This window comes from Pithys albifrons, chromosome 2, assembly GCF_047495875.1.
Source record: "Pithys albifrons albifrons isolate INPA30051 chromosome 2, PitAlb_v1, whole genome shotgun sequence".
NCBI classification, from domain to species: domain Eukaryota; kingdom Metazoa; phylum Chordata; class Aves; order Passeriformes; family Thamnophilidae; genus Pithys; species Pithys albifrons.
Window position 1 is genome coordinate 49,707,704 of NC_092459.1, and position 23,380 is coordinate 49,731,083.

General features: G+C 40.3%; 1 protein-coding gene across 3 annotated transcripts in view; it reads right to left on the bottom strand.

The window, feature by feature from the left end:
• Nucleotides 1–10,220: 10,220 nt before the first annotated feature.
• Nucleotides 10,221–23,380, bottom strand: part of CEP85L (centrosomal protein 85 like) — a 148,620-nt gene continuing 135,460 nt past the window's right edge. For all 3 annotated transcript variants that reach the window (XM_071548967.1, XM_071548966.1, XM_071548965.1), the window contains exons 7-13: nt 22,822–22,974; nt 22,388–22,542; nt 20,691–20,808; nt 20,319–20,369; nt 16,630–16,737; nt 16,031–16,244; nt 10,221–14,969 (exon numbers count right to left, since the gene is read on the bottom strand). In XM_071548967.1, the coding sequence (XP_071405068.1) occupies nt 14,806–14,969; nt 16,031–16,244; nt 16,630–16,737; nt 20,319–20,369; nt 20,691–20,808; nt 22,388–22,542; nt 22,822–22,974 (963 nt within the window). In that variant the 3' untranslated portion in view covers nt 10,221–14,805. The remainder of the gene's footprint in view (nt 14,970–16,030; nt 16,245–16,629; nt 16,738–20,318; nt 20,370–20,690; nt 20,809–22,387; nt 22,543–22,821; nt 22,975–23,380) is intronic.

Below are 23,380 nucleotides of genomic sequence, written 5' to 3' on the forward strand. Positions count from 1 at the left end.
GCATTCAACATGCAGCACTATAAAACTGCAAACTTCTATTATTCCACTTTTGGGAGGGATTCAAGCTGACAGTTCACAGAGCTCCTGAACCCAATGGGAAGAGCCAAATATCAAACATGCCTAAGAAAATGCTACTTCATTCTGTCTGTTTACAAAGCCAACACATGTAGCTGTCGAATGCCAGCTCAGCTGCTGAGCAAACAGATCATAGCTGTGGTGTCTCCCCCGGGTGAACATGCCCCAGGTTCATTGTGCTGCTGCTCTGAAATCCATGTTTCCTTGCACATCACTGAGCAGCACAATAGGGTCCTATCCCAAATGCTCACAGCTCTCTTCAACCACCCCAAGATTCAAAGATCTTTTTCTGCCCAGTCAAAGGAGAGCTGTGTGTTCAAAAAGACATTGCTTGTGGGAATCCCTGCATACACATTCCACCTTAGTGGGGGTTTTCAAGCACCAGACTCATAACATCCAGGTTTTTAAATTTCAAAGTTCTTCTTGAAGATGGCTGTTCTGGTGTTTTCTTCCCTTTGTTTAATTTCCCTCCCTGTCCCACAGCATGTCCATTACAGGTGACAGCTTCCTGAATGACAGGGGACATCTCAGAAAGATCCCTTATGCTTAAAAGCCCTCCCTGAGCCAGAGTGAGGCACCCAGGCACAAGCATTCCTGACATGCACTGAATTTGTTAGTGGCACTTTTGATGAAACATCTCTGGCCTTTTCCCTTTCTCCCTTTGGCAAAAGAATAGAATCTGCTTCTTAGAAATGTACTGCCTTCATTTTGAATGAGTGGATAGTCTTTATTTTTCAGGTGAATTAACTTTATTTCCTCTTGAATGCAGTACTATATTTTACTAGTTACACTGTTGGATAGTTTTTTCCAATCTAATTTTTGTTTGCTTTGATTCAAAGAAACTGTTTGCGATACTGATTGAACGATGAGTATCAAGAGTTCATAATGATCTTGTTAGTTACAGATGCTTACATACTAGCAAATTAACATGAGTCTTTAAGACTTCACAGTCATTTCCCCAGTTTTTCTTTTGCAATAAATTGATAGTTTGCTTGCAGAGGAAATTTTCTTCTTCCTGATCAGTATTCAAACCATTTTAACAAGCCGTGGTAGAAGTGTGGGCTATGGTGAGGACAGACTCCTTTCTGGGCAGCACAGTGATAAGTGCCATCACTGAATGCTGAACCAGAAGCATTCAAAAATAAAAATCTTCTTTCTGAAGATGCAATCCATCACTAGATTAGCTAATAAGCCTTTCTGCATGAAAGAGAAAAGAGACCAAAAACCCCTAGTTTTGTGAAATTTCTATTTCTGCTCTGCAAAATGTTGTTTGCACAGCAAGGCCGCTGAACAGCACAAAGTGCTAGAGCCACTTTGTTCAGATATAATTGTCTAGTAGTTACAGAGACTAGTGTACCATGGTTAGAATTCACACATTAAACTAAGCTAGATATTTCAATAGGATGAAATGGTAAAGAGCCAAGATTTTGTAGATTTAGAGCCAAGGTTTTGCAAGTTTTACAGGTCATGTCATCAAACATAGAAAAGGTAAAAGTCCAGCAGTGATGAAGACGCTTCAAGACCACCCCGAGGAATGAAGTCAGGAGACCACTACCCAAATTTGAAGACAGAAAGCTCCGCCCAAGATTCCGCCTAGTCATTAATATGGAAATTAGAAGGTGTTAACTATGGACTTAAGACTATAAAATAGCATATTTTCCACAAACAAGTTAGGCAAGTTTTGCCCAGTATGAACTGGCTTGCCTCCAACATTGTCAATAAATACTTTTATGCTGCTATTAGAATATAAATCTTCTCTTAGCAGTTATTTTTGCGACATTGTCGCTTATCACTGCATTTGTTCTCTTTTGCTGCTCTGTAAAGGAGAATCCATTACTTGAGTTGAGCCTATGTTCCTTTTAGCCGGAGACACTTAGATGATTCTAAAATGGACTGTGACAGAGTCACTTTTTTTCCTCTGCATAAGGTAGTTGAAAAGGGTTGTACTGTTGAATCTGCCTCAGGAGAAGGACAGTCACATTATTCATTATCTAGCAAAATGTCAAGTGGCAGGAAGAGCGATTGATGGGACAAGAGGAAGGTGCATGAGAGCAGAATGCACAGGGATTTAAGTCAGGATTGGTTTCAACCTTTGCTTTCAGTTTGTGTGTGCCATCTATGGGCAATAAGAGCTCACTGAGGTAGAAGGACCTACTGCTAGACCTGCACTCATGGAGTAGGGCTAAGATGCTCTGGTGCTGAGATGTGAAGTGAGACAAAATCAACCGGGTTTTTTTATTTTCTATCTGAAGGAAATAAAAAGAACTGCAAATACAATGCTTTTGATCTTCAGGATATATCCCTGGATAGATCCAGGATCCATCCATTTAAACTTATCCTGTACATTTTGTTCTGTCCTCATCAGTGCTTCGAATGTATCTTTCCTTGGTGAGGACTCTTCCTTGTGAAACTATTTGATTTCTGTAATCCTGATGTTTCTTCTCCTGGTTGTGTGTGACAAAGCATAATCTTGTTCACTGTTCATCAAAGGCTCAAACTGTTGTGCCTGAGCTTTTGAAGTCACTCATAATACTTCTAGTTCATTTTCCATTTAACAATGCACATACACAACTTGAAACATTCTCAGACTGCCGAACCTATGAGTGGGGGGCTTTCAAACAGGAGAATTAAATCACAGACTAACACCAGCGAGCAACAGCAGCCATGGCTGTGGCAGTGCTCACCACCTGAGTCTGTGTCCTAGGGACAAGTGGCACTGGGAGGTGCTGGGGGAAGGTAATGCTACCAGCATTGCGGGATAGGAAGGAAAAACACCATGGTCCAGCTGGGAAGGGGTGCTGGGAGCTGCTACTCTGTAAATTCAGCGGTGGATTGAGAGAAAGGGAGAGCAGCCAAGGTTCTGACTTCAGTAGGTGGAAGGCAAACCTCTGCAACAGCTCGGAGCGGAGCTCTCCCATGACACTCCCTTCCCAAGGGATCACTTCCCAGAAAAGCCAGATGCCAGATGCTTGAGCAAAACCCTTGGCTATTCTTCTGCAGGCACATGAGGCAGCAACACTCCACCAAGATGCACAAGCACAGAGTGAAAATCTCCAAACTACAGCTTAGCAGACCCTAATGCAGGAGATACAGCAAACTGAGAGTTTTTAACAACTAACGGGTGGATCTGGTACCTGATGAAAGAAAACTTGCATTCTGTGCTAGGTCTGCAGAGGGAGAGAAAGAAATCTCTGGACTTCTGCAGTAGAACCTGTGGATCCAGGGAAATCATGATGTATGTAAATGACATTATACTTTCGGGCTGAGTTTGGTCCTTTGCGCACTAGTTAGGAACCTATGTAAAGTTTGGGGTTTCTCCCTTCCCCATTGTATGAGGAATGGATTTAGTTTCGTGCAGTTCAACTAACCTTGATCCTGGAAGTGGGATAGTTTTCCTGGTTTATTGATTGCTATGGAGTGGGAGGGGATTCAACACAGGAGATGCAGTATTCCACTTTTGTGATCAGATTGAAAACTACTAATTTTTGGCATCTAATTTCACATACAGAGGCTAGTGTATGAATGCTGATTAGTGGACAGCTGTTTAGTTCTTGTGGAAATTTTCATCCAAAGGTGTCAAGATGCTTTCCAAGGGAGCCTGTGTGATCTCCACTTGACATACACATACAGTGAGGTGCTGAAATGGAGCTACTTGCCCAAAAGTGTCCAGCTCATCCCAAACAGAACAGCCAGCACCACAACTGGACATTCTGTGCCTATTTTCCAGGACATGGTGTCTCTGAAATACATTTCAGACATGCCACAAGTGCAAGGCTCATTTCTGTCTTAGTTTGTTTCAAGAAGAAACAAGTTCTTCACTCTGCACACTGAAACAATTCACAGCATTCAAAAGTCAGATTTAGAATTACAGAACTAATAAATTTCTTTTTATTTGAAGGTCAGTTTATGTATTAGATTTTTTTGTTTTAATTACACAGAACCATATTGTGTTCTGTATTAATGTACATATAAATAATAGTACTATGGTGCTGTGATATTTTTAGAAATTCTTTCAGGACATATGTGTGAAACCTTAAATCTAAGGTACAGAAAAGGTCACCACTGCTGCCTCAAACTGCTTCTTCATGAAAGCTCCTTTTATCCCCATTTTAATAATTTGAGACTGACTTAGGACATAAATGGTTTGTTTCCAAATGTCCAATGAAGGGCTAAGCTTTGGCTTCTTGCCATGCTCCTGTGGTGGAACCCAAATATCATGGATAAACACCTTTCCCTGTCTCTTTTCTCCTGCTGTGGAGACCGTGTGGACCTTGCCAGCTCCTCTGTGCCATGGCTCTGTGTTTTGGCATCCATCCAGACTTCCTGTTCCTTGCCACACGGTGGGAGGGACTTCTCTCAGCCTAACATAGGTGACCATACAGAAGTGTTACCTTAAATACTAACAAAATGGAAATAATGCAAATACTGTAGGGAACGCAGCTGCAAAGAGGGTTCTATGTGTGTGTGTGTGACTTCTAACCATCAAGTGATGTAACAAGGCCATCACAATCAAATGTGCTCTCCAGACTGAAACTTGGGAGGATAGGTTTCAGGAAAATACAGGCTGTTACCTGCTGTGTCTGATTTGCTGCGGATTTGACCTCCTTGCTTCCATGTTAACAACAAGCAATTGTGTCATAACTGTGAGAATTACAGGTGCAAAGGGCTCTTCTTCTCTGAGAGGAAGAAAGCCCCAACAAATGACCTCTGTAACACAGCTCTTCACCATGAGCCCACAAGCACTCCATGGTGAAAAGGTGTGGCAGAGAAAACTTGATTCTTTCCTTCCTTAATCACCTCACCCAATGCTTGGGGAGAGAAGCAACAGTTGACCTTATTCCTGTATATTCACCCTAGCAGGCTGTGCTTAGCACTGTGAGCACCTGCAGCGCCAGCCCGCAGTGTGAGTGCAGCTGAAATGGTGCTTAGCTATGGAAGGCAACACTGAGGTTTGTTTTTCTCACTGTGTTCCCTCATACATGGTAAGCACAACTTCCATCCCTTAAAAGAAGGAAGGAAATTTCCTTGGAGAAAAACAGTTGTTACAAATTGTTTTAGGAATGCCCCACAAGATGTACCTCCTTTGAAGACGCAGAAAAGCTTTGCTCCAGCAGGTTGCAGGGAACTACAGGTTGGTCAGTCTCACCTTGATCCCTGAGGAGGTGGTACAACAAGTTACTCTGGAAACTGTTTCTGAACACATTAGACAAAGAGATTGGGAGTAGTCAGCATGGAGTTATGCAGAGGAAATCATGTGTGACTGACCTGACAGACTTCTACAACAAAAGTATTTGCTTCAGTGGAGAAGGGGAAGGCAATAGATGGTATCACCTTGAGTTTAGGAAAGCTTTCAGTGCTGTCTTCTGTAAGATCCTCATGGACAAACTGATGAATTACGGATCCTATTGCCACTGTCGGTTAATCTGTCTGTAAGCCTATAACAGTGCAGTTGTTCTCTTAGTTAGAAAAGAGACTGTTTCTTTCCTGAACTAGGTATTCTTCCTTTGCCTGATCAAATCTGACTTACTCTTTTGCTTTCTAAAGTCACCACTTGCAATATATGTTACAAACAATCTGATTTTGTTTATGCAGGCTGGGTTGAGTGATGAGCCTTGAGAAGGTCAAGGTAGTTTAGTCAATGACTTTGGGTTATTTAAAAAGAAATAAATTTTGTATTCTAAATATGTTTTGGAGCCAGACTGCAAATACTTAGTCTTAAGCTGCCTACAAGGTTGTGAATTGCTCTCTCAGCCACTTGAGGGTCATTTTTGTGCTGACCTGCATAGCCACTTCAGGGAAGATTTTGGACTTTTTAAAAATGCCAGCACTTTGAGATAAAATTTTCTTTTAAAATTGGTGAAAATCTAGGTGTTGTCAGCTCCTCTCACCTCTGAGACAAATGGATACCAGACAAAATGGTCTGAGATACCAGGGTCTGAGCAGATCATCACTTTTGCTTAAATGACTCGCAACACCCCCATACTGGGCCATATCCAGCAATGGGAAGGCTGCTAAACTGCTCTGCATGACCAGCTTTGTCTGTACACACAGTTTGGATGGGCTCTGTGCATGCAGCCACCTGAGCAGTGGCAAACCCAGGCTCTGAAGCTGCCACTGGCTCTGAGCAGGAGATAGTCACTGGCTCTTCATGGTGATAATTAATTTTTATGAATGAGGATGAGGGAAAGTAGGTTAGAAACAGATTGATTATAATAGGCTTTTAATTAAAATGTTCAAAACACAATTTAAACTAAAAATATCCTATTACTTATCTGTGCTATTTCACAGGCACTAAGGCAGCGAGTGATAATGTAACTAATGATCTGATTGTCACTAGCTTGTATAATGAAGTGTGTCTGGAGGCTGATTGGATTATTCCATCAATCAAACGCCTTTGCAGTGTTCCCTCCTTCAGCAGAGCTCCCTGCGGGACAGTGTATGCCTTCTCGAGCTTCCTCCAGGCTCTAACCTTTATTGACTCTCTCCAAAGTGATGAGCTCCCACAAGGAGGGCTAAAGTTGAGCTGCAAGCAGCTGAAGTTTGATGATCTTCCATACATGGTTATACTTCGGGGATGATTTTACTGGGAGGTGGTCATCTCATGGCTTTAACCTGCCAGTAAATCCTATTTATCAAAAGAGTGACCAAAGAAAGGTGCAGAAACTGGGTCCTGACACCCCAGCCCTGACATAAAGAGGACAACAACGTGTCCAGATTAACAGGAGCATGAGGGCCATCAACATGCCATGGCACACCTGAGCTTCCAAAGCAGAAAGCTCAGTTTGAAGATCCCAGGGGAGATTTCAAGGGACTCAACTGAATACAGGCTTGGGTGGTTGTGCTCAAGAGGCGACAGTCACCGCAACATCTGAATGGGGCTTTACAGGACCCTAGTGAACTGTGTCAGACTTGAGAGTCTGTCTCACAGCTAGGATTTGTTTGCAGCAGGACAGAGAGACATCACCAGCCCATCCTGTCCTGCATCATGACTATCCCACAGCCCTGGAATTGCCCCAGGGATCAGCATTACTTTCAGGCCACCTTAAAACACCAGGTTCAAAGGCACCAACACAAGATCAGCTTCTTGAATAACTCAAGTGTTGTGCATTGGGGGAAGACAGATCATCTCAAAAGTTTTGTCATCAATTACTCCAATCAGAGCTCCCTCCCGCCCTGTTGCTGTATTGCCCCTAATTAACTGACAATAAATTAGGCATCATCTTGTTTAACCATTATGAGATGAAAATAGCTTAAGGTTAGAAAATGCATCAGCCCATTAAATCCTGTTGTCCAAACTGTCTGTAGAAAGAGGCATGCTGGCTGGTTCCTGGGAACTGCCACATCTAGAGCAGACAGTCGGGTGCTTCCTCCCTGTCCCCCTCCCAGCTCATGCATGTATGTTTAGAAACACAGAAACAAACTTTAAAAAAACTGTGAAAGCCATTTCAGAGTCCTGTAAAATAATTTGATAAATTAATTACAGTGGCTATAATTACAGAGAGTGTGATGAGTTCTTACTCTAATTACTTAATTGGCTGCAAGATCTCAGCCAAACTGGTTTCTCTAATAGCCCTGCTCCAAAACACAGGCATCATCAATACCAGCCGTCCAAAAAAAAAAAAAAAAAGGCATTTACTATGTCACCAAAGAATTAATAGCAAAAAAAGGAAAAAAAGTTTTAACCCAAATGTAGTGATTAAAAAGACTTTTTTCCCATAAAATTAAATCATTGCAATTGATAAGTAAAAGGAACTGTAGTCTCAGAAAGCAGTCGGTCACAGATGCAGACATTTTGAACTACTTTTCTTTGCTGGCTCAGAATGACAGTCCTTGGAACAAGGTAAGAGGCTAATTTGGCTTCATATGCTGCCTCTTCTTCTGTGTGCTAAGTTAGGATGGTGGGGTTTACATTTCCTGTGATCACAGCACCAGGCTGCAGCACCTGTGCCACAGTTAGCTGAAATCCTTAGGGAGCTGCATCTCACTGGTGCCAGCAAGGGCAAGTTGGCTTCTTGAGAAACCAGGAGAATCCAGCTTCTGACTCGGCCCACACTGAAGCACTGTGACCAGTTTTGAGGCCAGGAGCTGGCTTCTGACCTTTCCCCAGGGTAGAGCTCAGCCCTGGGAGCAGGGGTGGTGGGGACCCAGCATTCAGCCAGCGTATGGATGGGTCCTCACCCCAACACAGGCTGACAGCAGTGGGGCTCTGAAATACCTTAATTTGATACCTGGGGCCACCTCAAAGCTCAATTCAACTTCTTTGGTCTGGGAGAGGGTTTTGTCAACAGTCAGGGACATGCTATATTCCCATGTTTTAAGGGAGGGGAGACACAAGCCTTTTTGATGTTAAATTCTATTCAGTTCCTGCTCAAGGAGGGGTTTTCAGTCAGAAAACTCTTACAACAACCTTTAGTGTTACAATTCACTCTCTCAGCAGCAGATACCATTTTTCTCAAGCAGAACTTAATGGTTTCCTTTTGCCTTCCTCCAGGCAAACGTTTTCACAGGTAGACAGACCAGCAAATCAGTTTTCCGCTCTATTAATACCTACAGGTTGCATTGTTCAGGGGAGCTGCCAAACCACTCATGAGAGCACCTTGAAGCATTAGCTGAACTTATCAGGTTCTCCACTAACTGAGCAGGCTTCAGCTCCATGCCTTTATCTCCATGAAATTCAGAGCTGTGACACACACAAAAAAGATGTAATTAAGTATCATCATTCATAGCATATGCTTTTCCTTGCCACTTGGACATTTTTCAAGTATACTGAACCCATTAATTTACAAAACAAATGACCCGGCATTGTTGGCACATTGTGCAGACTTACTTAATTTACATAATGTAAGGGATCTACTGTAGATTTAGCTGTTGTAAGCTGTACTCATTCAAGATGCTGTGATATTATTTGCAGTATTATTGTTTATGGCTTCACTTTTATCCACATGTGGAGTTGTATTTTGTTTGTGGAATAAAAGCCAACAGAATATTTTCTACTACTGCTCTTGTTGGCAGTGCTTTAATCATGGTACTTTGAGCAGTTCACAAAAGGTCACCCTCAGAAATCTTATGGAAAAGCTGGCATCCCTGCAGCCCTTTACAGAGATTTACGCAGGACACAGGATGTTTTTAATTGACTTCGAAGCCCATCATGTAAATTTGGCCACAATGCTTGAGAAAAGCAAGTGATGTCTACCATACATAATGTATTAGCTAACTAAAGTGAATTTCCCAGTGTCTTTGAAAGGAAGTAGTAGTGTCAACTTTTATGCTCTGCATGATGAAGGTGGCAAGAGGGGAAGATGCAAAGCTCATCCAGCCCTCAACGCTCCAAACAGGCTCTAGGATTTATCACAGGGAACTGTTAGAAAAGAAACCTTTCTTGGGTGACCCCACTTCCCTCCACACTTGCGAAGACTGCTGTTACATTCATTAGAATCCTTAACCTTTGACTCTTCCTCAGACTAACCAGAGATGGAAGTCAACAATGCTTGATTGTGTTAGGCTATACTGACCTGCAGTATTTCATGAAGCAGGAATTTCTGACTGCCCTGGCTACTGCTCAGCGTGACCACACACCCGTTTGTGCATTTCAGCTGAAAAGTAGGAATTAAAAATGCATTTCCTCTCTGATCACCAATTTTCTTCTTGGTACCAGACCCCCTGCTGGATATGTTTTGCCACCCAATTTTAATTTTTGCCCTTCACGACTGGCTTTGGGGCAACATGTTCCGAAGCTGATGAATCTTTCAGCAACTCTGAGATGAGCTATCATAACACTTCTGGCCTACTATTTTGTGTTTAGTCTTTTAAACAGACCTGTGATCTCTCCAATCAGTATCCATGAGTGGCAACAGGATCATCTGCCTAAAAAAAGCATCAGGGAACTTTGATCTAAAATCCTTTCACCATGCTGAAATAGTATTTTTGATATCAAGGCCCCGACTTAAAAAAACACAACCAACCAACAAAACCTGAAAGGAACAGAAAACAGGAAGTGAACTAGGCGAGCTGAGCTGGTATTCCAGCAGAATTACAGACCACTGGCAGGGTGGGCGTCAGAGAGATGTTTCATGATCTTTTCTTACCTCCAGCTTTAGTCACTTCTGTCCCATGCCAGATACTGGACAAATAAGAACCACGAAAAATTCACTTTTGTAACAAAATTTATTTCTGCTCTGTGGATACAAATCCCAAACATCAACAAACAAATTCCAGTGGAAAAATACCAGTCATTAACAATGAAAACTTTTATTATTATTTAATAAATAGAACTTTGGCATTCAAAATTCTAGCTGTAAACCCTACTTTAAAAAAAATTACAAAAAGAGGCAAGAACAACAAGCCTAAAGCTGAGCCAACCAGTGGCTCCTTTACTTTTTACAATGAACACATTGTGATTAAGTCATGACAACTCTATTTACATATGAGGTATTCTGAGCGGTTCAAAAATTGAACCCAATTTACAAAACTACCAGTCTTCAGGGACTGATCCAGTACATATGTCAGCTGTGCTTTTAAAAGAGAGCTCCAGACACTCTTCCCCACTGAACTAATGATATACTGTACTTAATATAGACAAACACATTATGATTTGTGTTTCCTGCTCACGCATCATATTCAAAAAAGCTGCATACTACAACCAGCCTAACATTCAAAGTGTACACCTAGTACCTAGTTTAAATACTTCTGTTTCTAGATATTATGCAAGAGTTCTTACTACAAAAGCTTATTAACAAAGTAATGGCAGGTGAGAGGAAAACAAGGTGCAGTCATCAGCATCCTAACAACTTATCTGAAGTTCAAGGGGAATATACACTTACTTCGGGCAAAAAAGGCACAAAGGTATGCAGCTGTGGAATTAATATTGCTAATTAGCTACTGGACTAAATCATCCCTTTAGATAGTAACCATTGATCTGTTTGCAGTCTAAGAATGCAGATTAGTTCAGAAGTACTTTTTCCCATTCATGGCAGAACTCTTCACATCAACGAAAAGAGTACAATTACACTTCCAACTCCACTTGCATCACAGCACTGAGTAGGACAAGGAAAACGGGAGCAAATTGTGCTCTGGTGGAGAGATTGCAGTGTGCCATTACTGCCCATACTATGGCAGCAGGTTGTGGAGGAAAGGGTTTGCTTTCTTCCTTTCCTTGTGCTCTTACCCTGCAAGAAAAACGTCCAAAATAACGTTTGAAAGAAAAGGTGGGCAGCAAGAGCAAAGGAAGGAAGGAAACCTTTTGAAGTGAAAAGGATGGAATTTCAGCTCTTGTAATGACTTCATGACCACCAGCAGCTTCAAATGCTGGAGCGAGCCCGAGTGGGTGGCTACAGCAATCTCCACAATGTCACACAACTGTCACACAACAGAGCTGCACAGCAGAGACTTAGCAACCTAAATCACATTTACACGACTGAGCTGCATTACTTCTATATAGTAAATACATAGCATCATCTATAGCTTGTCTGAAGACAGTCACTTTCCATGTCTTTTTCAAAATACATTCTTAAATACAGTAGTTACTGTAAATATCTTCTAGAGGGTCATTTAAATTCAATCTGAAACTATACAAAATGTTACTGTACAAATTGCTGACACCCAGAATGGTACAGTATCCATTCACTTGTGGTTGTTTTCCAGCCCTTGAGATTGTCTAATAGCTACAGCAAAAAGTTGTCATGACTAAATCTAAGCAATTCCAATGTTAACATTCGTTAATCAACTCTGTATTAAATATGCTGAATGAGACCACACACACACTACATTTTAACCAGTTAAACAGTCATGCATATCTTAGACAAAGCTTATTCCATTTAGAGGCATCTGTAAACTGATGCATATATAGTAATTTCTACCACTACAACAGGCCAAATTTTAAGAAATCAAAGCAAAATACTGTATCGCTGTAGATAGTCAGTTGGTAGTCTGCATCTTTGGCTCATACACCCATCATTTACCTTCCCACTTTAACTTGACTGAGGCAGATAACCACATGGGGTTTTAAAATCAAGTGCTTTAAAGTCAACATAAATATTACAGGTTCTGCAAGAAAAACATTACAATGCAAGATTACAGCACTGCAATCAAAGTACTATGAATAAAATGGGACCTCCTTTCAGAGAAACTTTCAACTAATACTTGAAGAGCATAAAGGCTCCTGAAGTGCTCTGCAAACATAAAACACTGATCTCAACTTTCAACACAGTATCACCCTTTAACAGGAGGGACAGTGGAGACACACCAGCCAAGTGACAAGCTTAACAGTTTAATGTGACTCAAAAGATCTGCTGCTCCTTTCTAATTGCTCTATTATACTCCTTGTTATTTACATCCAGTTTAGAAATAAGTGTTGCTTGGTAATTTTTTATAGGTACAACATTGCCATCTAAGGAAACAACAATGTTTAACTTAGGTGTTTCCTCTCTCCCTATTACTTCTAATTTATTATGTGTTGAATTCTGATAGGAGAAAGATGCCACAAACAGAAGAGCACTACCTCACTGCAGGGACAAAACCAACAAACTACACAAAAGAACGAGCTGAGTCTTTAGTCACAAAAGCCAATACTGCCAGAGGCACAGGAACCCATGCCAGCCCATTTGTACAAAGATCCTTGTTTTCAGTTTTGCACTAGTAAAAAAATACACCTTCAATGTGGAAGGTGTGTATTAATGTGGAATTAATTTTGCTAATTAGCTACTGGACTAAATCATCCCTTTAGATAATAACCATTGATCTGTTTGCAGTCTAAGAATGCAGATTAGTTCAGAAGATCTTTTTCCCACCCATGACAGAACTTCTCACCATTGAAGAGAAGAGTACAATTATACTTCCAACTCCACTTGCATCACAGTACTGAAAAGGGCAAGGAAAACTGGAGCAAACTGTGCCCTGGTGGACGGACTGCAGCGTGACTATAGAAAGAGCACATAAATTTAAAATAAAATGGCCTAATTTTTTCCTTTAAGTAGACAACTTCAACTTCACTTGAGATTTCATCTAGACACTGTTTTAGTGCTCACAGGAGCTGAAGCAGTCAGATTAATCTACCTGAAAACACCGTGTAGCAGTAATACAGCAACACTATTTTTCACAAATTAGTCCAAATGTAGTTTCAGGATAGAGAAAACTGCCAAATAAATAAATGCATATAGTTAAAAAAATTTAAACCACTAAATTATAAAAACAATATTAATGGTAACTGTTTAACAATCAACAGAAAGCAAAATATCACCAAATTAAAACTGGTAACCAGTATACATTGCTCTACCACTTTTTTCTATGAACACAAATATAATCAGAAAACTGAAGATACTAACTTTTGCCATAAAAATGATACCCTAGAATTTTCTTGGTTCTAACTGCTAAGGTTTCTAAGAGATTTTTGCTGGTATCCCTACTACTAGTCAGTTGACTGACTTTCATCTGAAACCACCTTTTAATCCCATACATGTAAGTGATGCACATTTTTTTCTCAATGGCATGATTTGGAAGTGGTTTTGCTCTTCCCAAGTTTTTGTTGTCTTCAGTTAAATACTATTTTCCACCATGCATAACTGTGTAGCTAACTTGCAGGAACATTCAAGGAAATGTCATGTGTCCCATGGGAGTTAAACAGCACTGCCAAGTGACACTCACTGAATAAGCTATGGAACATAATCTTACTTTTTTATGTAATTGCTTTCTACAAAAATGGAGAAATCAAAAATTCTCAAACAATTTTGCAGTCCTCAGGTAACCAAGTACTTAATACTGCTAACTAGAAGCATTCTGGTTTGAGTCCTGATTTTGCCAAAAGTCAAACACCCTTTTTATGGCTGTAGTAAAAAAATAGTTGAGGTGGTGCACAACCTCATCAGAGGCCTTCAGGAACAGAACACAGACCAGCCACATTTTAAAATGGAGAGGACCTAAGGGAAAAATAAGTACAAACACCAAAGCACAGTTGTTGGGTTTGGGGTTTTTTTGTTTTTTTTTTTTCTTCTTACAGCCATGTACTATGCTACAGTTTCACGTCTTACAGCTTCTCTGGGTTTGTCACAGACTTCTATTATTGAAACTTCTTTTAGCAAGGTGAGAGCACTTCAAACAACCTGATACAGCTATATTTTATAGACTTGTTTGCATAAAGGAGTTAAACTTGGGAGGGGGTTCTGCTGTTGGACAATCAATCGATTATTAAAAACATCTTTCTTACATTCCTATTTTTAGACAACTTGGATAGCAACTACTTTTTACAGTGCTCCAAGACTGTTCCAATTGCAATTCTTAGAGTGAAGTGCAGTGGCAGATGCCTCTGGCTTCATCACATACAGCTACAGGTGCTTCCACCTTCTCCTCTAATATCAGAACACGAATAATGCCGCACAAACCCTTGATGAAGAAAAGGACAGAGTAGTAGCAGCAGGGCTGTTTTGAAGCTCTGATTCCAAAAACTAGGTCAAGTAATCAAATGAGCCCTAATGAAGGAAACAGTGTCCAACTGAATCATTTTTCACAGCTTGTTCCTACATTCAGTAGTTTGGAGAAAAGATTTCTTGTAGTTTGCATCACTCTGCTCAAATGATGGCTCTCCCCTCCACACCAGACTCCCAGGATTGACTACACACAGCCCTCACAGATGCGTGTCCAGCACTGATTGCAGCCTTCGAGTATGGCTCCTTAACAGAAATGAAAAGACCTGTGACACAGCAGGATTTAGTAAGTCATTTGCTACTAGATGAACTGTTGTCATTGAGTAATGCAGTTGTCCCCCATGTCCTGAGCATAACGGTCCGACATTATAGTCCTTAGTTCATCAATATCCTTCCGTAACTGACAAACGTCCAAGAGTTTCTTCGAAAGAGTTTCTGTGCTGTGGTAATTTTCACTCTCTTCAGCTGAACAGCTCAGTGCTAGGAAAAACAACATCCAAGGTTAAAGCTCTAGCAACTGCATTCTGTGAATACTTCCAACTACTCATCCCAGTCACTTTAGTTACATCATGACAAACCGTGCTTCAGTGTGATGAAAAGCTAACAAAACGTGGTACCATATGAACTTAAAGTCAATTCAGAGCCCATCAGTGCTTCTCTGAAAGGCATGTTTTTCTGTTTCCACCAAGATCTAGCCTTGCTGAAGTCTGATGAATCACGACAGCAGTGAAAAAAACTGGATAGAACACCCATTTCCTAGAGACTTTGGAGCTTTCTGTAGCCACTCAGAAATGAGGCTAGGAGGTATGTAGTAGCTCTTGCTGCACAGGACACTGTACTTTAGCTCTCTACCCTGCTGATGGTTCAGTTCAGCAACCTGTCTACCTCATTAATTCTAATTAGCATTGAGAAAACATTAGACTGTGATACATCCATTTTAAAAAAAAGTCATTGGTTGTCAAGCTTGTTAAAACAAAAGACCTGATGCAAACTGGCTTTAGGGCATGCTTCTCGTTAAATTTAACAGCTTAGTAAGTGCTGAAGATCAGATGTAGTGTTAACAGTACTAGACATGAAGTTACCAGGCACCAGGCTTACTGAATACACCTGGACCCCCCCATTCCCAAACCAGACATATACATGTTCAAACAAGTAGATGTATATTCCTAACACTTCATCTCAGGGCTTTAAAACAAAAACAAACATCATATATTAAGCCTCAGTGTGTCTCACGAGGGACAGACACCTGGTCACACGTTTCTTTTCTAGAGCAGTGAACATATCCATGAATGGGTCAATATGAAAAGCCAGATACCCACTTTCCTGACTCAGCAAGGATCTGTGTAGTCATACACATTAGTGGCCCAGATGCACTAAGAGCACAGCTTTTCCAGGGAGCTCCAGGACTTCATGCACCACATTTCCAGCTGCATAGCAAGGACACCAGCTTGTCCAGCTGGTAAGTTTGAGCACCACTCAGTGAAACTGTTACTCCTTTGTGTCAAAATGTCAATAAGCATTGGCACAACAACATCACTTACATCTGATTCCCAGCAGTAAGGAAAGGTTAGGCTCCTTGCCCTGAGCTCTCTGGGTAAGAATACTGCACAGTGCTTTCAAGTCAAACAAGCAATGGCACATTTCCTTGAACAACTGGTCTGCTATAGGCATCTTCTCAGATACTGGCTGCCTAGACTGCTCCACCAGCCGCATCTGCTCCTTCAGGCAGGTATTCTCCTCCATCAGTCTTTGGTTCTTTATGAGAAACAAATGAAAAAAAGGGCAAAGTTAAGTCTGCATCATGCACTGTAGCAGAAAGTTTTCTGTTTCAAACCACAAACAATATAATTAAAAATAATTAATTTTAAACATATAATCAGTATTTCTGTACCCCTTCGAAGACTGGCAGATAGACAGCTTTTACATGACTATTACATGTTACTACTGCTTAGCCATCTTCACCCTTGAAGTTCTCACTTCTTGAAGTAGGGACAGTATACAGTATAGATCTGCATGGTACCCAGGACAGTTAACTATATAATTAAGCTCATAAAGTTCTGCCAAGGGATCTTATAATCCTTCAATAAAGTTTTCTGGAGGTAGTGTGCTCAGGGGTTGGGTTACTGGAGTTTTTACTTACTTCAGAGAGAGTTTTATTCAACTGCTCTATATTCCTTTCTTTTTCCTCAAGCTCATTTGTCATCTTCTGAATTAGCAGCTTTTCTTGTGAAAGCTTCTCTTGCATAGACTGAAGTGAATGAAAACACAGGCAATGATTTTAAATTTTCAGGCTTTATATTATCACTGACAAAAAATGCACTCTCAGTAAATTTCTAAGTTTCAGTTACTTAGTGTTTTTGTATCAATGCTTCATTTTTTATTTGCTACTATGTTTCACCTGGTAATGTTCAGCTTTACCCCAACAGCTCTCTGTACACTAACACAGCTATTCCAAGTTATCGGTGAAACCTTTTAAATAAGCACAATCTCTTTAGAAACAAAAAGGCTGGATGCATGCAATAACCTTAGTCCAATACGAAATGCATGAAGTCTAAAATAACTATGCAATATTGTTTATCCCAATAAAAAATATTTCATTTTAAAGAAGCAGTAGATAGATCACAAGAAAGCTTAATTTGTGTCATTCCAAGTTTTAATCGAAGATCTTTTTCAGCCTCTACTTTAATCAAAGACTAAGGCAGGACTTCCCACAACCTTTCAAAACAGAATTCACCTCACCTATACAGCTGAGAAGAAAGTCTTTGATAGCTGATACAGAGCAACAACCTCTGTAAAATCATTCAGACATGAGAGAACAGTCTATACAATTCTACTGTACTGTAAAAATCTATAGGCAAAAAATTAACTTATTTGTAGTTTACAGTGTCATCTTTAATAGATACAATAACTACTATTTTCAGTATTGCAGCTTTTTATGACTGACTTCCAGGTCAGTCACAAGCAGTAACAAATAAAAAAAAATGCTGCAACATGGAATCAGCTGCTGTCAATTCCCCAGTTTTCAACTACAGAATTGAGAAACCATAAGATTTTTCCAAAGTGGAGTTTTTGAGGTGGATTAGCATGACCACAGGTGCCTTTGTCCTTAAAAGGACACACATTTATTCTACTACTTGGCTTTTAAATCTGTAGATATGTCTTTCAAGATCATCCAGCAAAATTCAGGAAGTGGAATAAACCATCTTATCTGAATACTAATAGAGAGATCTTTCCCGCTGTGATTGCCAGCTGCAAGAATCACTAGTGCTGACATGAGAGGCAAGGCAGGACCAACAACGAGCGAAGTTTTTAATGGCCTGACCTCTCACAGGAAGTGTTGCAGCATTTACAAAATGTCCAGCATTCAACATCACACAAGCATGTGGGAATCAGTACTCTCTCCTACTCTGCAAAACTAGAAAACAATGGTGGTAGTATTTGCAGACTTAGTAGGGACTAAAAAAACCCCAGCCTTTATTTTCATGTAAGTAGTAAAAATCAGCAGGCAGTACCCAGAAATGACTATTTGTTTTGAAAACCATTTTCATACACCTGACCTGCTGCTCTTTTCACCCACACCATGCCCTCAAAAGGAAGTGCTGAAGTACCGTGCATCCTAAAGATAAGCTCTGTGAGAAAGCACAGCTACACACGCCAGTGGGAGGACAGGCAGAAGAAGGAAGGAGGGCCTGGCCCCATGTCAAAGGAAATACCCTGGGCCAGAACAGGGCAGGAAATAACTGCTTCAGGCATTTCCTTTGCGTGCTTGCAGATGAGCACAACCTGGAGCGACCTTGAATCATGGTCATTAGTTTTTCAGAAACATTATCTACTGAGAAAAATGGCCATCACTGGGTCAGACTGAAGGTCCCTCTAACTTCATTTGTGGCGGTAGCCAAAGAGAAGTACTTAGAAAGCAGTAAGTGAACAGGGCAATGCCAGTGGCCAAAACACCATCTCAACTTGAAACTATCTCCCAGTTTTAACAGTCTTTGATGATGATCATGCTCAGGGACACCCAAAGTCCCAGGTATGATACATCCATTAGTAGTACCACTTACACGTTTCATGTTAATATCAACAACAGACATAAGGTTTGACTCTGCGCCTTCCTGAGGGTGGGGAGGTGGTAGGGAAGACGGGGTGAGAAATACTACCTTCCCCAGTGTATTTGCAGAACTACATCTGCCATTGAATTTACATGAATCTGGAAACTAATCAAAAAACCAACTTCTAGAATATTCCAAACAATGTGCACACGTTCAGCTCAAGAACTGCACCATGTAACAGGAACTACTAGAAGTGGAAATCAGTGTTTATTTTTAAAAGACACACCTAACATCTATCATTCTCTGCTATCTGAATACTAAAGCTCAGAAAAAGCATATGCACTTAACAGCTTGGTTGAGTCTACAGTGCTCGGGTTTCCAAGTTCCCCTTAGTGCTATGAATCCTCTGTACTTCACCCTCAATTTTTCCACATGCTTCCCAAAGTTACAACTTAGTGGCAATACTCCCAGTTCTCACAGTTTGGGTTTATTGTGACTGACAGGATTGAGAAATGTACTTTAGGTAACATAGGCATTGTATAATCTGACTTACTTCTACTCCCTTTTTTTCCTACCAAAACTGTTCATTTTGTGATATGTAAATGAATCATGCAAATATGGATTTAAAAAAAAAAATCACTGTAATCCATAATTTTTCTGTTTCTGAAGATGTACATGCAGCATGGCATCTTGTCAAGACCAACCAGAGTTTTAATCCCATACACTCAGAAGAACAAATCAATGAAGCAAAACCATACAAGGAAGATCAGAATCATTTCACCACGATTATGAGCAAGTAGAAATTAGTACTGCTTCATACACTACTGTCTGAAACAGCATTTGCTTTCAGCTTGCAAGTTAAAAACAATGAATTTAAATACATTCTCAAGCATAAGTTTACAACGTGGCAGAAGACAGGGAATAAAATGAGATCATCTGAGCTGAAGATAAATTGCATCTCTGTGCTGGTAAGGGATTTCAGTTTCTAATTAACTAATTTTCAATGCTTCCCAGGTAATGAATATGGAAAGTTGGGGATATCAAGGGTAAAAAGAGGCTGCTGTAGTCTACAAGTAATTTGATGGTTGACATAGTTTTCAAATATTTTTTTCTATCCTTATATAAAATACTTAGGAAAAGAGAAAGTCCTGGAGAACAGAACACTATTTACAGACAGTCACAACTACTCCGTATTTCCTTGTGCCAGCTTTCTAAATTAATTTCAGGCTAAGCACTCAAAACATCAAACATGACCAGTCTCAAGATAATGATGGTGACTAAAAGGTGACAAAGTTTAGGAAACATGAAAAGATTTAGGTTGGTGATAATACACTGAGCAAATTGTATGTATCTCTGATAAGTACAACACATATACAGAGCCTATATGTAAATAATCTTAACTACAGAGGGGGACAGAGAATCTTAGAAAGGTTATGGAGTTCAAGTTGAACTTATTTTTAAATATGTAACACCTGAAACAACATTTGTCTGTGTTACAAGTTTTGCATACCACTAGACCAGCAGAGTAAGGATGCTACATAGCAACAGTTTTTCACTTTTCAATGAGTACCAGCAAATGCTAAACCATACAAACATAACAACTACATTACGAGCCTGCAAGAGAACACAGGCCAATTACAGGTAGCAAGATTAGGTTCTTGGCACTTCTACCTTTGATTCTTATGCAGGAAGATAACAGAATAAAATTCAACTTCAGCAATGTTATTTTAAAAAACTAAGAAGGTACACAGTAAACAACAGAATATACACTCTTCCTTACCTGTATATCTAAAATCAGTCCAGCTATCTGATTTTGTTGATTATCTATCACCTAGAACATAAAATTGAGCAATTTAGAAGGCTTGAATCTCTTCAGATCCTTGTCTAAAAATCAATTTACAGGTTGTAGCCAGAGATTTTAAATAGAGCTTTTGAAAACGTAAACGACAGAAGAGAGTTCAACTCTGACAAAGTATGAAATTCATGCAAAATAAATGCACTGAACAGAAACAGACAGGTATTGAAAAGTAACCTGAACTAGCAACAAATGTGTAATTCCTTAGGGATATATTTACCTCTAAAGTAGAAAAAGAAAACAGAAATGCAGTACTTAAGGTTAAAGATGCCACCAGCAGATCATTTGCAGACTAACCTTACTGGCTTTCTCATTCTTCTCTTTGAGACATTCATTCTCACTCTGAAGCTGTTTTGTGTCCAACATAGGAAGTCGAATACCATCTTCCAGGCATTTTTCCACTTTCTGTTGTAAACTGCCATTCAACATGAAAGAAAGATTTAAGTGGGTTGATAGAAACCAGAGGGTTGTGTGTTCTAGGAAAAAATTAGAAACTTGCACCATCTTCCAACCAGAATTGTAAAACTGTTCCTAGCAGAATCCAGACTTATGAATGAGCAAACCAACAGTGGATAAATGACGCAAAAATCCGAAACTACTGAAGTTGCCACGGCAGTGGCAAGGACAGATTCATGCAGATGAATGTAGGTTTTATGGGCCAGATTACATGCTGCAACTCCCAAAAGGCACAGTTCCAGCAGTACTGTGTAGGTAGAGAAGGCAGAGAGAAGCAAAGAAAAGCTCTGTGGTGCTCACAGTTGTTCTGCACTACTGTGGGAGGCAAAACCAGCTCCAGCACAGACCAGAGGAATCTTCAAATGCCTCAAAAGCTTCAGGAGCTTTCAACTCAGATTTTCTCACTGGGACAGGTACAACTCCAAGTGGAGTCCAGAATCAGAGGTGGCGCCCAGTACTGGTGGCCTGTCCTTCACAGGGTCTGTGACTCATCAGGGGGAGCACAAAGCCACTGGTGCCAGCTGCTCCCACCTGAGGGCATGACCATCACACCCTCGGTAGCTCAACACAAGGCCTTAGGTGTAGCTACAAGCCTTTGTCTGCTCACTTTCTCTCAGAAAGGAAACACATTTTATTAGTGCTAGTCTAGATGTCTAATTTAGAAACCAGAGGTCACCCCAACTATTTGCAGGCTTTCAGAGAAGACAGAATGATCCCACTCTAGATTATGAGGTGGGTACAAAGAAAAGAGGCCTTTCATTGGTAAGATGGAAACAATGTGTTAACAATTTGGCTGGCAGGGCATCCCAGCCAGCTTGTCTTTCATCATGGAAACCTTTCAGACTCCCATGGCATGCATCTTTATCCAATGGAGAGACAGTGAACTACAGGAACATCCACATAAACTATTAAAAGGGATTCTCCCCTCCTTCACTCTTCCTTGGTTTTTTTAGAAGTTAAGTGTTAAAGTAGCTCTCCTGATCTAAAATTTAACAGAGTAACAAAGTCTCTGTTTTACCTGGAATATTCTTGGGTATCTGTTCCATTTGCTTTTTCATTTTTATGCAAGTGCAGTAACAACATATTAGTTTAAGCTAAATCTCCCTGTAAATATCCACACCCTCAGGAAAAAGGTAAGAAACAGCTACAGTTTCTTGAAATCTTCAACCCTTCCCTGACATACCCATCAGTCAATATCCAGGATATTTTTCCACAGCTCATAACAGGATCAGTTATCAAACAGCTATGCTGGCAGCTTCTATACAGTGCCCCTTTGCCACTCAAGTTTATTCCATCTTCTACCTGCCAGCAGGCTGTGAGCCCATTGCAGCAGTGTCCCACATCCTTAAAGAACAATAGCCAAGAGTGTCCAGGCTGACTCTTCTCTGTGGTATTAATTGCAACTTGCCACAAATAAAACTCTTGCCGTGAAAAATCATTACCATTGTAACAGATTAGGATTAAAAATAACATTAGGTCTTGACAATAGGTGGAAAAGTACACCCATTTCAGGGCACAGGCGGAGCAGCTGTTCATACCTCTGCACTGTTGTGACCAGCTCTTTTTCTTTTTTCTTCTGAGATGCCAGCTGTAATTCTCTCTCTCTGCACTGTGACCGGGCCTCTCCAAGCTTCTTTTCCAACTCGGTCACAGTTTCTTGAAGTTGCCTGTTGTTCTCTTCTAGAATGTGCAGCTAACACAGGTTACATTAGTTAGACATGATGCCACACCAGCAGAAGGTCTTGCAGCAGGCCACACACAGCTTTGCAGATAATGCTGCAGAATCTCAGGCCCATTTCACACATCTGGCTATGAGAAATCCTAATACCTACAGTGATTTCTAAAACATTGAAATACTTCTCTTCCTAAACTGATAGGATGAAAAAATACATGTTGAAACAGCAAAAGACTTGACAACAGATAATAGACAGTTTGCTTATATTTTTAAAATGTAAAACTCCCTTTACCTTACCTGTTTAGTCTGCCCTTCTATGTCATCCAGTGTTGGTAGGTCAGCAAGGTATTTTTCTAAGGTTTCAATTCGTCTTTGTTTTTCTTTGTTTTGCTCAGACTCTTTCTGGCATTTCTTTTTGAGGCTATTAATATATCGGTCTCTAGTTTTAAGCTAGAAGAAACAAAGAGTAAATGTTTTATGACTACAGTAAAAAAATCAACCTGCTTTGGAAGCAGAGGCTGTTCACTCTCCAAGAATTATACTCTCGGCTGCATGAAAGGTTCGGCTACTGCAGAAAACAAAACTAAAAATGACTAATTCCAGCAGCTCCAAGTAATAGACTCATATGTGACCTCAAAGCACAGTTGCTTCACCTCTGCCCAAAACAAACCATGTGCCTTATGAATTGAAAACACAAACAGTTCAATAGTTAAAATACTGTTAATTTTTTCACTGATGGAAATGTTCATATGTAACAAATGATCAGGATATATTTTAGTCCTCCCTCTTTCTCTGGACTAGGAAAACACATGGACCAAAGAATTTACCTCCAAAGAATTGAATGTACCCTGACTTT